This window comes from Rousettus aegyptiacus, unplaced genomic scaffold (assembly GCF_014176215.1).
Source record: "Rousettus aegyptiacus isolate mRouAeg1 unplaced genomic scaffold, mRouAeg1.p scaffold_m13_p_1, whole genome shotgun sequence".
Lineage (NCBI taxonomy): Eukaryota > Metazoa > Chordata > Mammalia > Chiroptera > Pteropodidae > Rousettus > Rousettus aegyptiacus.
Window position 1 is genome coordinate 136,337,830 of NW_023416284.1, and position 17,632 is coordinate 136,355,461.

Below are 17,632 nucleotides of genomic sequence, written 5' to 3' on the forward strand. Positions count from 1 at the left end.
GTTCACAGATACTTGCAAGCAATATTTTTCCCAACACTCCTGAAATAACTTTGCTTTAATTAATGCAGTCCTTCAGCATTAAGTTGAATTTAAAGATCAAATATTTGTTTTTATTACAAGAAGTGAAATTTGGATAGTTGCAATGGTGCTAAAAATAAATTATTATAAATGTGATCTGCTTGTCTCCATAACCCCTCGTGACTCATTCTTTGCAACGAATGACTCATTTAAAAAGATGTGTAACTTGCAAAATTATAAAAACCAAGTCCCCAACGAGCAACCACCCCCTTTTTTAGAAGCATAAATAAAAAGCAAAGACACTCCACAGTATATGAGCAGTGGTAATACTTTGAGGTTTGCAAACAGTTTACAGATTTCATTTATTTAACTATGTTCTAATTTATAATTTCTTATTTTACTACTTTCTTTGTATTTCCATTTTAAAAGCCTCTCTAACCTTCAAAATAAGTCTCATTCTCCTATTACCTAGTTTCCATTAATATTTTCAACAAATGTTGAACCAAAACAAAAAGTATTTAATATATCAGAATGCATGTTTTCTAAATATACTCCATTCACTAATCTAAAAATGAGATGAGATTTTTTTTTTCTCAAACACTATTAGGGAGAGTAAAAACTGGTGCAAAACATTTTTTTGTAGGAAATCTGGTAATATCCATCCACATTTAAATGCATATACACTAATGTATTTTTAGGAATTAATCTACAGGTCTACTTTCATAAGTATAGAGAATAAATAAAGATGTTAAATAAAACTGTTTATATCAAAATGGCAAACAATATAAATATTCATTATTGGAGGATTGGTTAAATAAAGTTTGGCACATATATTAAATAAAATACTAATGCAGCTATTAAAAGAATTAGGTCTCCAAATACCAACATAAAATACTGTTATGGAAATATTAACTGAAAAAAGGAGGTTGCAAAACAATGTCTTTTAAGCCTATAAATGAGAAAAGGTCTGGAAGGTTCTGCAAGAAACCATTTCAACTTTTGTGGAGTAGAACTAGAGCAAAGTTTTCAACATTAGCATCACTGAGGCTACACCAGACAATTCTTTGTTGTATGGGCTACCCTGTGCATTTAAAGGACATTTAGCAGTATCCCTTGATCTCTACCCACTAGATGCCAGTAGCGCCCTCCCTAGTAGTGATAATCAAAAACTTCTCTAGACACTACCAAATATCCCCCGAGGAACAAACTCACCCTAATTGAGAAGAACTGAACTAGAGCATAAAAGGGTGAAGGTAGAGAAAACTTTTACTTGCCCCCTCACACATCATTTTTTTTCTTTTACCATTTTTACAATGATAGTATATTATATTCACAATTTAAAGATAATTTTAACAAGAAAAAGATTCCCCCAAATTTCCAATGAAAAATTAAGTAGTATTTGTAGGATATGACTCTTTGTTTAAAAAAAAAAAAAAAACTATGGAAGAAGCAATACAATAGGATTAAGAGACATCAAACTTCAGTGGAAAAGACAGTAAGATCTGTAGATTTTGATACTTCGTTTCGAAGACTACTTCTTCCCAAGATACCCATATTCCCTGCTTCATGTTCTACTCCTTTGCCCTTATATCTTTTGGGGATATAGTTCTTTTATTACCAGAATGGTTTAGACCAGCAACCTCTTCTTCCTTCTTGTTTGGTATATCCAGACAAATATAAATAAACCAAAAATGGTACCAGAAATACGGGAATTTCTAATTTTGCTCAGGAAGCTCAGAGAAATACTACTTACAAAATAAATTTTACACTTGGGAAAGTATAATATCTGCTAATAAACTCTAGGATACAAAAAATAGTTTGTGGAGCAGATCCAGAATTAGTCAAAGCTTCTAATGAAGTTGTTGCTCACTTATCCATCTATCCAAAACTGAGAGCTTTGAGATTCTTGCTTTAATATAGCCTACACTGGGGGAGAAGGAGACGCTTATATGATCAAGAACTCTAGCTAAGCCTTTAGAACTTAAACTGATGAGAGCAAATGAATATAAAAACTAATGAGAAACGGAAACCTTTGGATTAGTAAGTATGAACGCAGACCAACATGAAGCAAACTAGGTAAATTAATAACAAATAAAATTAGTAATAAAAACAAATGCTACTTTTCTAATGTGGTATTAGGAAAAGGGAAGCAATCTCTTCATTAATTTTAGACATAATTTCAAATTAAATCATATTTCTATACATAACTTTTACACTTTTCAGAGACAGTGCCTAACTACATTGAGTGGTAGCATCCAACTTCTTGAATATGTATTTCAAAGATGAAAGTTATGTGAAAGGGGCCTTAAAGGCAATAAATGCCACAAGCACTGCTCCTATCCATTACTGTTTGAGTCTGAGTGCATTTGCACATGTGCATAATATAAGTAGATCTGAAAAATGTAAGTTTTGAATAGGTGATAGATATTATAAATATAACAATTCTACCTTAATCTCAGAATAAATTTTAGCTGAAAGCATTTCATGCAATTGAGGCTACAATTCCATAGCAAAATATTTAAAGAAAGTTTTTTTGTTTTTTTAAATGATCCTACTTAGGATCCTATTTAGAATATCTGAAACATACCTCTAGATAATAATATTCTTTTAGGAGAAGTAAAAAGGAAAGGAGGGGTGAAAAAACATAGCTCTGGAACTTCAGAATTGCTCTAAGTTTACTGTGTTTGCATATAAGCTTTCTTCTCATCTCAGAAGCTAAGGCTGAGCCTGGTTAGTACTTGGATGGGAGACCTCCTCCTAGGAATAGCACGTGCGGTAAGCGTAAAAGAAAAAAAAAATTTGATTTATGCCAAAGTAGCAGTAACACCAGCCCCACTATCTACATTTGGATTTCATGAGTACGTCGAAAGGAAAACTTTAATAATATAGGATCAACATAGTGATGACATAAAACAAATTAATAAATTAGCACATTACTGCAAAACATACCTGATTCTGGCTAGAACAGCTTGTAGAAAGTTCAATACTGTCCTGAGTTCAGATTCTTGACAAGCTCGGAGAAGCATACTAAATCCATCATTAAGCAGTTTTTCATGGGAAGAATGCAAGCAATGGCTAGTCTCAAACACTTCTTGAACACTATCAATATAGATAGAAATAAGTGTCCAGAGAGTCTGTCTTTGTCCCATTCCATCATTCTTAGATACCAAGAACTCCTTTGCTTTATCCTGGAAAGCGTTTGAAAATTTCTCAGCCAAAACACCAATATCCAGGTTTTTCTGAGTATACATCAAGAGGAAGGCCGCCTGACCCTTCCAAATGAGAGATGATGTCATAAAGGCAGGTTTCAGGAAATTCAGGAGGTCTAAGACATGACTTGCTACATCTTCCACCTCTGCAACAGCTGCTAACAATAGAAAAAGATTGAAAAAGTTCTGCAGACCAACTTCAGTCAGTTCTTCCATTCTTTTTTGATGGAATTTAGAATATATTCTGTAACACATAAAAATTTGCTTTAATAAACTTTCATTCACAAAATCCATCTTTTAAAATAATATTTCACTCGATATTCATGACATCTCATTATTTTTAATTTTTAGCTAATTCTTCATTATGATGCTGTCATGTCACTTTTACTACTTAGAAAACAAATTAACGGAACACCTCTAATTTTCAAATTTCTAAATGATACATAAAATCATCTATAAGTAAATCAAAAGATTCAGTGGCTTTCCCCAAATGCCCTTTTCCTATGGTATATGACTTTTCCTTTTATTTTAGTTCCCCATCGCCTTTCTTTTAAAATTTTTATTGACAAATAAAATACCTAATCTGTAAATACAAATTGATGTGCTTCACAGAAATTTTAACAGGGCAATTTTATATAATAATTTTCCTTAAACTCTTCGTCTACCTCTCACAAAGACTTACTTTGTTATACTTACACCCTAACAAAAATCAAAGTGGTAGAAAATTATTTTTACCTACCCACAAAGAAAACTATCCATTTAAAAATCTCTTGTCAATAGTACTTAATATAACTTTAATAGTTGATGTACTTTTCTTTCATCAACTAAGAAATTAAAATTGAAATTCATTCATCTTGACTCCTACTTAAAGATTGTTAAATTTTGTAACTTCTGTAATTAGTTTCTTCAGGATAGAAATGATTAATGTTCATGAGAAGTTAAATGCGTATTTGTAAATAATAGAGCCAATAAGCTCCTGAAAGCAAAGATCTGTTTAATTATCTTTATATCCTCCATCATGCCCATGTCTTCCATAAAATATTTTACGATTCAAAGACAAACTGGCAAACATAGCAAATGATAACAACTATTTGAGCCACATAATTACTGAGGATTTAATGAAAAAGTTATCATTTTAAAAATGTATAATCTAAATTTAAAAATCCAAATTGCATCACTATAACCTTCCTAAAATTATTCATTGTGGGAATTAAATAAGTATTTCATTTAGTGATTCCTGAGAAGTCCCCACATAAAATAAGAAGTATTCTACTGTGAGAACTCCTACTCCATAAGCTGAGCAAGTGGCAGATGGCAGTGTATGCATAAAGAATGTTGGGAAAAGAGCTGGGAAAAGTAAAGGAAGTAAGACAAGGGAAGACAATTAAAAATCATATCCACGTAACAAATAAAACTCTAAAAAAAAAGAACAGACAAATGTAACCAAAAGTTTATTTTACCATACCAGAAATAAAAACTGGACATACTCCCCAAATGAGAACATTAGAGTTATTTGGTTCTACTATACTCTGGTTAGTTTTCATTTAAAAATGAAAGGCTTGTGAGACTGATGGATTCAAAGAACACAAAGTTTATAGGCTGAATCTATTACTCATGTACAATTTGGAGATGTTTGTTACTTCTACAATTTTTAGTAAAATGTATACAATGAGTTACATAACAACATTATAATTTTGGCAAGAAAAACAAGTCTTCTAATATCCTTGCATTTAATATGTGAAATTTCCATCTTCAAGACTGATAAATAAGAAATTAAAGTCCTCCACAAGTCATGGATATTAGGTTCATTCCTTACTATAAAAAACTGGCAGGCTCAAAAAGCTCCATATTTTGCTTTTCCACATTAAGGAATACATTTTAAATGTGTAAACCATAAAGACTTCCAGGCACAAGTTAACTTAAAAAACACAAGCAGTAACATTTCTCCAAAGATATCAATGAACAATCATTACAGAGAAAGATATGGTACACACCTTCCTTTGACTTGTTTCCAAGGATGAGTGCCATTGTTCTTCATTGCTTTCTTAACAACTTTTGCCAAAATGCAAAGGAAAATGGTGTAACTACTTCTGGTTTTATACAGGTTATAATCTTGTTTATCACAACAGCAGGTCTTCACCATTTCTAGCATCGACAAGGGTGACTTAACGATATCTGTACGGCCTTTCAAAGGAAGCCAAGAAATACTAAAAGAACTATTCTAAAAGCAAAAAAAAAAAAGAAAAGAAAACACTTATTAAATCCTTGAGTAAATAAAAATAGAAAGCTGCAAATCTCAATTAGTTCATTAAAAGTTTGACTCATCTTAATCACAAAAAATTACACAGCCATTATTACCAAATATTCTTCTAAAATAAAAATTTCATAGAAGCGTGGAACATCAAGAGGTATTCAAATTCCTGGATTATCCCCAAAATGTATTTTTAATAGTTGGTTTGTCCAAATTAGGATATGAACAAGATATACACATTACATGTGGTTGATATGCCTCTTAAAGCTCTTTTATTCTGTAAGTTTCTCAACTTTTTATCATACCACTTATTTTTATACCGTTATTTATTGTGTAGAATTTCATATATTCTGAACTTAGCTGCTTGTATCTCCCTCATGTCATTAAATGTATACTTTTATCCCCTATCTTTTCTAAAATTTGGTAACTGTATCTAGAAAACTGATCAGATTCAGGGTGAGTTTTTTGGTAAGAATCTTTCATTAGTAGTACTGGGTACTCCTATTCCAATTAGTAAAGAGACACAGTTTTCTAGATACAGTTACCAAATTTTAGAAAAGATAGGGGATAAAAGTATACATTAAATGACATGAGGGAGATACAAGCAGCTAAGTCTAGAATATTGTGTGCAGGATGAATCTATGTAAGTATCTTGTCATAACTGAAAGTAAGGGAAGATATCAAAGTAAGTAGTCATGTCAAAAGGACACAGCCAGCTTTTAGGAGTTCCTGTTGCCCAGTGTTGAGCATGAGAAAAAAATGACTGCTGCAGATTAAAACTTATCAGATGTGTTCAAATACTTCTTTATGATACTTTTAGAAAAATTATTATTCTGAAATAAAACCTTGTTTTGATTTGGTCATTTCTCTAATCAGTCTGACCTTATGCTTCAGAAAAAGCTATTTTTCTCATTTTTATCAAGCTCTATTATGTATAAACCCAAACTTGTAATTCACTTGTAAATTTTCTATTTCCATTTTCTATCTTGAGTTGACTTTATATACCCAGAAAACCAAACATTTCAAATCTCTCCACGTTCTACAGGTAACTAAATCCTTTAATTCTACCTTTAAATTTTTTTATCTTCCAAATTTATCCTCTCCTTTCTAAATCAATTGTCCCTGCATTATTTGCTTATACTACTACATTGGATTACTAACTTATGTGTACCCAATTCACTTATATCATTTTGAGAAAACAACTTTCTCAAACACATACATAATATGTCACGTGATTGCTTCCTAATGTCTCCCAAATAATTTCAACTGTATATTATCTTCAACTCTTCATAATTTAGCTCCAGACTACATTCTCTATTTTCCTTAATTTCACAGTCATCTCAGACCTATCACTCAGAATTATTCAACACAATGGGAACAGATCATGTTTTTTCATGTCTCCATACATTTGTCCATGTTGTTCCTTTAGCCTGGATACTCTTTTTTATTCTGTATTTGGAAAACTCCACTCATTCCCCAGGCCAAGTTAAAAATTTGTGACTTCACAAAGTCTTCCACAAATCCATACACGGGGCCGGATATAAAACTATTCTTGAGCTACTCTAATCTATTTTGAAAAAAATAGCTTTTTGGAAAAATCCATAACTATTCATCATTAAGCCATAAAAATATTCCTGAAATATATAAGAATTCATCAAATTCTAAGAATGAATTCATATTCTATTTACTCACCAGGTTCTTACTATAATATTCCCATAGAATGGTGACAATTGCAATATTTGGCTCCCAGAAATCACAGAGTGTCAAACAACAGTGAAGATACATTCGTAATTGCTCTTCTAATATACCATCCTGAAAATAAAATTGTGAAAAAATAAATGGGCTCTGGCAACATGAATATTATGTTATAACCTTATGATATTGCACTGAAATACCAACCCAATTCTAGAAAGAATATGAATATACATCACCAAATCATACCTAATCTCTTCTTCAGTCAAGGTCTAAATCAGCATAAAGTAAATGTCTGAAAATTTGCTTTCGAGAGCATGAATATATCAGATACTATTCAGAAATATATTCAGAAATTATATAACTCAACTTTTAACTCAATTATTTAAAAATTACAATAGGTGTGTCACAACTGAATGGTGTAGGAAATCCAGAGACTTAAAAAAACAAAAAAAAACCCAAACAGAAAAGAAATAGCAAAAATGATCTAATAATTAAGATGCACACAAATCCAGACTACTTCAGTACCAGACCAAATTTTTTATTAGAATGAGTTGTTTTTTTTAAAAAACTGAGAATTGGCAAACTGCATATATTTTAAATGTTTAAGAAGTGGCAGGATGTTTGTTAAAACAGTGACATGCCATGGAATTCCAATCATTAAATAATTATTTATTTAAAATGTACTACATACCAGGCACTATTTTAAGGTTGTAAACATAAAGCGATGAATAAGTCAGACATCGGATATGCACTAATCATTTTGGGGAGAATGGGAAAAGACACTGAAACAAGATAAATTCAGACCGTTATAACTGAAAAACAAAACAAGCAAGGTAATGTGCGTGGCAAAGTAACTGGATAGGGATCATTATTATATTAGGAGCTATATGAAAAGGCCTTTCTGAGGGGTAGCAGTTGGGCTAAACAATGGAATGAAAAAGAGCTGGCCACTTAAAGACCTGAAAGGAAGCGTTCATGACAGAAAACACACAGAAAGTTCCTGAATTAGCAGTAAGCTTGGTATTGTAGAGATTAAGTCAGAGATAGCCAGGTACCATATTTCTTTCAGGCTTTATAAGTCTTGGTGAGAAATATAGATTTTATTTTAAATATGCTGGGAAGCCATGTGAACACTGTAAATACAGGAGTGACATGATGTGATTGCTTTAAAAATACTGCTCCAGATCATGCATGGGGCATGAATATAGTGGATTAAAACGGAAGCAAGAAGGCCAGTTAGAAGGTAAACAGTGACACTTCCAGTATAAGAAAAAGGAGACTGAGAGGTCAAGTACAAGGTAGACATATTGGGAGATTGGAAGATACATGGCATATAGTAAGTTTTAAATAAATAATTGTTGAGTGGCTGAGATTCAATGGTGTTTACTTTTTAACAAACATGCATGGTTTTTCTCACATAGAAGATTAAAGTATCTACTTTTTTTCTACTTCCTTCTCCTTCTGCCACCCCAATAGGTGAGAAGGAAATTCTGTTAAACTGTAACACTAAGATAAGCAGAAAACTTTAGAGATATCTTTGAAAACAGAAGCAATGGGATTTGTTTGGCTTAAGAAAATGCGTTGATGGTATTATTTCCTAAGATGGCAAAGACAAGGGGAAGAAGATGGGAGAGTACACAGGACACCAAGGGGAGATAATAAGTAGACAATATGACATATGGGTCTAGAGTTCAAGGGAAAAGTCATAGCTTTTGATATAAAACTGGATGCTATCTTCATATCGATGGCTTTTAGAGCTAAGATCATATCAACCAAGGAAATAATATAGATGAAAAAAAGGATCCAAAACTGAAAATGCTCTGCTATTCCAACATCTGATTTTAAGCAAAAGGAGAAGAGTCTATTAGCAAAAACCAGTGGCCAATGAAATACAAAAGAAACCAGGCATCATGGAAGCCAAGGCACAGATTTCCGAAAGCGACAGTGGTCAACAGGGTTGAATGATGAGAGATTAAAATGAGAAGAACTCTTAGATTTGACAACATGGAAGACATTAGTGGCCACAACAACAGCAGTTTTGGGGATGGCAGAGATAGAAGTTTAACTGTGGCAGGCTGAGGAGACAATAGGAGGTGAAGAAGTAGGTATGGTAGGACCCCTCTTATTTTGGGGAATAGAGTCTAAGAACCCAAAGGATGCCTGAAACTACAGATGTTACCAAACCCTATATATTATTTTTTCTCTATACATACATACCTATGATAGTTTAATTTATAAATTAGGCACAGTAAAGATTAACAATAACCAATAATAAAATAGAATTATAACAAAAATTATGTGAATGTGCTCTCTCTCCAATAATCGAGATGGCTCCTAAGTGACTGACAGGCAGGTAGCTTATATACCACGGATATAGTAGACAAAGGAATGAATCACATCGCTAGTGGGATGGCATGAGATTTCATCACACAGACTGAGATAAAATTAAAAACTTATAAAGTGTTTATTTCCGGAATTTCCCATTTAATACTTTCAGACTGCAGTTGACCACACATAATGGAAACCACAGAAAGCAAATTTCTAGATAAAGGGGAACCACTGTATTTAAGTGAAGATAAATAGGGTCCTTGAACAGGTGAGAAGAGCCAGTGCGCAGGAAAGGGAATTAGCCTTTGATAGAAAAAGTGTCACTTCCGATATAAAAGAAAAGCAGATTGAAAGATTGAATACAAAGTAAATATGTTGGGAAGATTTGAAGACACAAAGATAAAGGAGTTCTCTACTGATTGGTCCAATTTTACTAATGATTTATGAGGTAAGATGCTTAGCTAAGTGTATTGGGGCAGAGCATGTGTATTAAAATTCCAAAATAAGTAACTTTGGAGAGTTGAAAACAAACATTATAGAGCTGAGTGCCATTTGAGATTTATGATCAAGGATTTAAAGTGAGGTGAATCAGTAAGAATGACTGCATGCCTTTTCTCCAGCAATATTCAGCTGAGGGTGGAGGTGGCAGTCGGTAGAAGAGGAAGACAAGGTTTTGTCAAGTTTAAAACAGGTAAGGGTTACGTAATTTATAGGTGTTTGTGGTGGAGTGATTGTATAATCTAAATTGTTTAAGGAGGAAAGTGTGGAAATAGAAGACAGAAAAATAAAAAGGTCAATCACGGTGGGCAGAATCGAAGTGAAAAAAAAAATGTAAAGCATAACCACGGGAGGAGGTGGGTAAGTAAAACAAAATCTGATTAGAAGTGAGGATATTAAGAAATTTAAAAGACAGGTCAATTATACACAATAACGTTGAGGTCACTAATAAAAGGAGTAAATATAGAAAAAATAGTGATCTTAATGCTATCAATCTTTCAATGAATGAGAGTGAACCAAACAGGACCCAGAATTTTTTGAAATTGTTAATTTTTGATGCTTTACAATACCTTCAAATTTCAAGTCCTCTAGGCAACTTCCACACGAAACAGTGACCTTTATTCTCCACAGTACAATATACACACTTGTATCAGTGCCCTTACTTTGTTAAATTTAATGTTTACCTGCCTGTAATTATCTATGAGCAATCTGAGGACTGAGATATCCCCAGGGCCAAGTACAGTGCCTGGTTCATTAAAGAAGTCTCTATAAATGTTGCATGAACAAAGAGATCTGAGTACTGATGCCTATTTTCTCCAAGCTGTATGGCTTAGGGAAAGAAATCTAGCTTCTCTAATAGACAATTAAACTCATTTAACTAAAGAAGACAAGGTTCTCTCCACCACTAATATTCTTTAATTTTATGATGAAAATATTATACTAGACCTGGCTCATTCCTCTGGCACACTAATATAAATTAAAGCATACTAATCATGTTGCAAGGTTAAAAAGTAGATCTATTTTTGAAGTTTTATTTGGTATCTGAAACTCATTTTATACAGAGGTACTTAAACCGTAAATATAAATAAAGTTTGTAAAAAATAAAAGGTTTGAATTCCATGTGTCAGGCATTATATGACAATTACATATGTAAGTTCATGTATGTCTCATACCATCTCAGTTTTATTACCTTCATTTTACAGAAAAGACTGGGGTTCAAAGTTATAAACAGCTCACTAAAGTCCACTTTGGAAGAAGTTAGGATTTATGACTACAAAGCCTGTTATACATACTAATCTACACCACCTTCCAAAAACCGGAGGAAAATGAACATTTAATGAACAAAAGATTCAATCAAAGTCGCTCTTGGTGACCATACCAAAATTAAAATCAAAGTTTGTAAGGCCAGAGCCCACACTATTTCCAGTGTACCCAATCAAGAAGAAATTAAATATGGCATCCCAGGAAATACTTTTCTTTTTTTTCTTTTAAGGAAAGAAGATAAATCTCTCTTCATTTTCCTACTAGTGGCTACAGATTAAAATGAAAAGAAATGGCTTAGAAAATACCATTTTCTCCACAGTTCCAGCAGGATAGGTAATCAGTCAGTAAAGTATGACTTAAAAAGTAAGGGTTTTTCAGCCTATAACTAATTATGGATAGTATTTGTTATAAAATACATTTTAATGCTCTGTATATTCATCTATTCTTTGTTTTGAACCACTTTTCCTTAGTTTTCTCTTTAAATTCCCTTGAAAATGTACCTGTTGAATTAAGAGAAAGGATTTGCCCATCTTCAAGTCCTGAGATACAAAGAGATAAGAATACACAACAGTCTGGAGAAGAGTAGGCAACAGACATCTTAGCTCAAATTCATAACAAAAATAATATCTGAGAACAACTGAGTATATTAATTTCTTCCTACCTTATATTTTCCCATCACATACTTAATGAAGAGAGAAAAATACCAGTAAGGAAAATTGAGATACTTTCCATAAGTATCACCAAACTTCTAGAAACCAAAATCTATTACTTACTAATCAAACACATAGTAGCAAAGAAATTTTAAAATGAAAATAATGAAAAAAATGAGTTTTGTTAAGAATCCTACAAAGTCAAATGCTTTGAGGGAGCACAGGAAGCACACAGTAAGTAAAACGCATACAAAGATTCAAATCCCAGTTCTGCCACTTCCCAGTTTGCTGTGTGAACCTGGACAAGCTCCTCAGCTCCCCCAGGCCCCAGTGCTTAATGTGTAAAATGGAACTTCACGAGATTTTCATAGCATTAAGCGAAAGAATATAATTATACGCTAAGTACAATGCTTGCACAGGGACAGCTATCATTTTGTTATCTATCTTATCTTAAGGTCTTTTGTACCTTAAGCCAATATATTTCAATTTTGTGAGTGTTAAGGTCAAGCTTTATCTAAACAAAGAGGCTTGATTAACAACATCTAAATCTATGCTCTCTGATAGAAGATCTTTAATAAACCAGACTTGTGAGCTTCTTTTTCACAACTCTATGCCACTAAACTTCTGTATTTTTCACAAGACCCCAAGGGCTCTCTGGTGTCCATCTCAGCTGTATGAGTGTGTATAAACTATTTAATGAGGAAAACTATTGTAGAATATTTCACAGTGCCTTCTTCTGACTACTGATTTAGATCATTTTTAAAGAATGCCTTCCGATCTTTATTTTGAAAGACCAAATTTAGGCGTATTAAATTCAGGTATGTTCCATACATTGAATTATTTTATTGAACTAAAAATAACAAAATTTACTCTTTTAGCTTATTCTATAGAACTGGCAATTTAACCATTGGGGGTTCAATTTTTATGTATAACTAATGTACCTAGCAGAAATCAACAAAAGACAAAATTTTATTTGAAATCTAAATAGTAACTGTAAGTCCTCCTGATTAGATTTATTTTAGGATTGAATAAGGAGAGCTGAAATTCAATATCCTAGTCAAGATCCTTCTGTCCAAGAAACACAATGATTTTTAATTACTAATTAGAAAATTACTGTCCCACATTATTCAGATTTAATCACATTCTGAGTTGTTTTTAGTCTTGGAGTCTCTAAATTCTTTGAAAAATGAAAATAATATTTAAAAAATATTAGGTCTGTTTAAGATTTCTTTTTATACACTTCCATGACCTTTACTAGAAAATTCTGTGATCTCAGAAAATAATGAGGCTTTAATAAGCCTCATTTAAAAAAGCATAGAACTAAAAATCTTCCTTTTCATATGAAAACAATTATGCTGTTTTAGAAGCAGAATAAATGTTCACTGTTAGCATTCACAAATATTAAATAGGATTACCTCTAGAAAACTGTTTTTAAAGCAAATATTTTACTACTGAATTATACCTAAATAAGTAAAATTAAATACATGCTTTCTTTACTAACGAAGCTCAATGTCTATTTTTGAAATCTTCTCTCTGGCTAGAAAAAGATTTGGAACATTATTTGTTTAATTAAAACTACACTGGAGTGCCTATCGATTTTATTTGAAGACTGCTCTATATGTGGAATGTATTTTTTAAAAAATATTGCAAATGACCTCTTTCACTGTTGGAGATCAAGTCAACACACAAGAGCATGGTCAGATTTTAATTTACTTCGATGGGGGAAAACAGATATAATCAAACTGATAGCTATATCCAAATATATTATTTACACTTTATGACCACCTACTGTACCCAACAAAATTGGTTTCAAGGACTCCAACAAGTAGTCCTATACTACTTATAAAAATCTAATTTGATATAATCAAGGCATGACAAAATTGAAAGATTGCTAGAGAGAATGGACTACCTCTTTCTATATATTGTAATGACCTCTTCTTTCACAGGAAAGATATTACTTTCACTTTATGCTAGACCTGAGTTCACAAAGAAAGTTTCTGAGATTAGCTGTACCATTCCTACTTCTAGGGTGACCGACTCATCCAGTTGCTTAGGACTTTCCTTTTTTTAGCAGTGAAAAATCCTATATTCTGTGAAACCGCAAGCCAGGCAAATCCAGATGGTCACCCTACCTACTTCCAAAAATTACTTATTTATCTTCAAACTAGTTTTAGCTGACACCATTAAAACACCAGTTATATTGTAAAGGTATACTAAACATGTCAGAATAAGTTTTACCACATTATGAGTAAGACATTCCTACTACAAAGAGTTTTTCGAGACGAGTTTCCTTCATTTAAATACAAAATTATAGAAAGTCATAACCTAAAGGAAAAAAATATTAATTTTCAAACAACTAAATGTGTTTAAACATGGTTTTCAATCTCTTAGTCAAAAAACAAACTTTCTATGGCAGAGAAAAGATAATAAATTCTCTCTCCTGTTTTCCTTGCCCATTGTGGGTATATGGGTATTTATCCATATGAACCCTTAGTTTCCTAAGAAATACTCTGTAATTTAAAACCTAGCTGAACAAAACCAAGAATTCATACACTGTTAGGGCTGAAAGGAAATTTAAGTACCAGGTTTTTAAGCTATACTAAGGCATTAAGATTGGATGAATAGCTATATAAATAACAATGACCATTTTCTAGTGATTCCCTACATTCTTGAAGTAAATCAGTATGTTCTCAAAAACACTAAAAATGAAGCCAATTAAAACAATATAAAAAATAAAAATAAACAAAAACTATTACAACGGTTGGGATAAAGTCTCTTTTGTTTCTGATGTCACTAAAAGGATAATAGCTCTTTTGTTTCTGATACAACTTATGTATGCAGAGCTTTTTGGAATGTTAGAATTCTTAGTTCATAATTAGAAGATTTATATTATAACTAAATGTACTTATATGCTTCATCTAGAAAAACTGAGAGTTAATACAGATAACAGGGAAAAGAAAATTTCAAGCTATTAAAATAACTTTTCAAGATATGGCTATACAATAAATGTGTGTGAACTATATATGTAGCAATCTTATATTACATATTTCTTTATTCCTCTTCCAAGTTTTTAACAATCTTCATTTTTAACAGTAATCTATTTCCCAAATTAAAAAATATTCTTTACTAAAATTTCCCTTAAATCCTTTCATAAATAACTTTTGTAACAAACTTTACAGAACTACAGTACAATATGTATAAAGATGTGATGAACAGCACATTTAAAACTGTTTTAAAAGGAGGTCAAATCTGACCTGTGGGCCATGAAGCACTACATTAACAGCTCTGCAAAAAGAAAAATGATAAGGTATAAAATGAGGGCTCAGAAACTAGGACCTTATCAGTTAGAGCATGATTCAACCCTGTAAGACAAATTGCTCAGCAAGGCAAGTCACCTTCCTGCTGTGATGAGGATATAGCTGAATTTCCAATGCCACTGACTATCTCTCTCATCGTGTCTCCTAGACTTGATATAGAGTCGAGGAATGGCTTATAGTTCTGCAGCATCTCCAACTTATTTTGAATATATTTTGTCAAAGTCACCAACTAGGATAATTACCTTTGTCCTTTAACTGGCAGTGTTAAAAATAAAAAACCTTCAAAAGATAGTCACTATTAGGAACTACTGTACATTGACACTTCATTAACAAATAATGATTCTATCTCCATTTTTTAACAAATGAACTAAGTTTGTTATTTTAAATCATTTTAAGTTAGCTTGGTTCTTATAAATAAAATCTTAAAAATAAAAATGTAACAAAACCCACAAATTGTCTCACTTTAATGCATACCTGAAGACTGATGGACTTTTTCAGCAATGCTTCTACAAAGTTCCAATTTGATTCCATTTGTCTCTATAAAGTGAGAAAATATTTTTGTATCAAAATTATAAATTAAAAGCATGGTATAGCAGTTAAGTATGAAGTGGAAACATTCTGTCCATCATCAGACATCATTACAACTTCTTGAATGTCTAAAATTCAAAGAGTTGGTTGAGACTTGACAGAAAAAAATTTACAACTATTCCAATCCAATGTAAACCTTATCAGTTGTTTCATTAAATAGCGGTACTCCTATAAAATTATGTTTTGACAAATATTTAATTTTGCTGTCAGATATAATTTAACAGGGAAAAAAATTTTGTATTTTTTGAAGGTTTTCTTTGCCAAAGTTTCTTTATTCTGTACTTTACTCACCAGAGATTTTTTCCCTTAATTTTATACATAATAACTTCAAGACAGTCTACTCTAGTAAACAAGTAACTAAAATATTTGGACAGAAAATAAAGAAAATATTTTACAAAGTGCAACCTTATATTTAAGCAATGGTCACTTATCTGGCAACCTCAAACATATAAAAGAACCTCACAGCAAAGACTTTCACAGAGCCGACGTGTTTCACTAAGGCTAGAAACTGAAAATGATCACTTTTCCAATAGGAAAACCTGCAGGACCTTCTCACTGGATACTAAGTTCACATGATACTCAGTTCTGCATACGGAGGAAAATAGAAGCTCCAGATTTGGTACTTCTTTTGGATTCTGCATTATGAACTCTTCCCTTAGCTAATTTTAATTTATAGCCATTTCTTATGATAAACTATAACTGTTGAGTATAATAGCTTTCAGTGAGTTCTGCGAATCTAAATAAAATATATAATTTGGGAAATCCCCTGAGCTTTCTTTTGGTGTCAGAAATAAAGGCAGTCTTGAGAAACGTCCCTGAAAACTTGGCAGCCCTAAAACTCTCAAAAAGGAGACTATTTTGTTCTATCGATATCATATGTATACATTGTGTTAGGATCTTTACATTACTACTTCCTCAAACAAACTTTCTCATTTCATAGATAACGGCAAGTCTCAGAAAGGTTACATACATACAAGCCACAGCATGGATTCAAATCTAAGTGGGTCTGGCTTCAAAGACAGGGTTCCTTCCATTATATCAAGTTACCAGTAACTGACTTTCTGATTCCAACAAGCCTTCCCTCACTTTCAGCTATTCACTTTTATGTCATTGTTTGCTAAGAAAATGTCACTAGTCCCAAATAAGCAGGAACAGGACAAGATTAATGTTTTTAGCTTTATAATTCGATAGTGTTAGTGTGTATTATTTCAATTATTCTGTTCTACCAAGGCATTTGAATCACACGAATTATAAAAGTAGTATAATTCTTGTTCAAAGAATTTCAGCTCTAAAGATGAGTATTGTGGCTATAATCTAAAACAAAAATAAACCATAACTCAGAGGAAAAAATGGCAACTAAATCATCCCTAAATCAAGTCTGAGTAAGAGAATATGTATCAATAGGATACAGATTTTTCTTCCATAGGAAAATTTTTAGCAGCTATATCATTTTTCCTTCTACAGACTAAGTTATATAACTTAATTCCACTGATAGAAAGGAGGTAGGAAGTCAACAATCTCGGGCTGTTTTATATTTCTTATCCAACTATCAAAACCAAGACACCCACTTAGGATTCAGTATAGGTGGTATCTCAACCAGAAATATAAAACATATCTCCCATCCTCCACTTTCAGTGAACTAGGTAACCTGGGACAACTCTCATTTTAGGTTACATTTCACATCTTTTATCTACTCACCATTTCAGATGTTTCAAAGATGAGCATAAGCTGACCTGACTGATTGCAGTATGTTATGGGCAGGGAAAGCACTGTTAAACTGATCCTTGAAATGTTCAAAAGTAATTCTTCTCTTTA

At 32.2% G+C, this 17,632-nt stretch overlaps 1 protein-coding gene across 3 annotated transcripts in view; it reads right to left on the reverse strand.

Moving 5' to 3' along the window:
* MMS22L (MMS22 like, DNA repair protein) overlaps window positions 1–17,632 on the reverse strand; it is a 112,197-nt gene that overhangs the window by 68,105 nt on the left and 26,460 nt on the right. For all 3 annotated transcript variants that reach the window (XM_016130185.2, XM_036220143.1, XM_036220146.1), the window contains exons 11-14: window positions 15,704–15,766; window positions 7,171–7,290; window positions 5,222–5,448; window positions 2,968–3,471 (exon numbers count right to left, since the gene is read on the reverse strand). In XM_016130185.2, coding sequence (XP_015985671.2) covers window positions 2,968–3,471; window positions 5,222–5,448; window positions 7,171–7,290; window positions 15,704–15,766 — 914 coding nt within the window. The remainder of the gene's footprint in view (window positions 1–2,967; window positions 3,472–5,221; window positions 5,449–7,170; window positions 7,291–15,703; window positions 15,767–17,632) is intronic.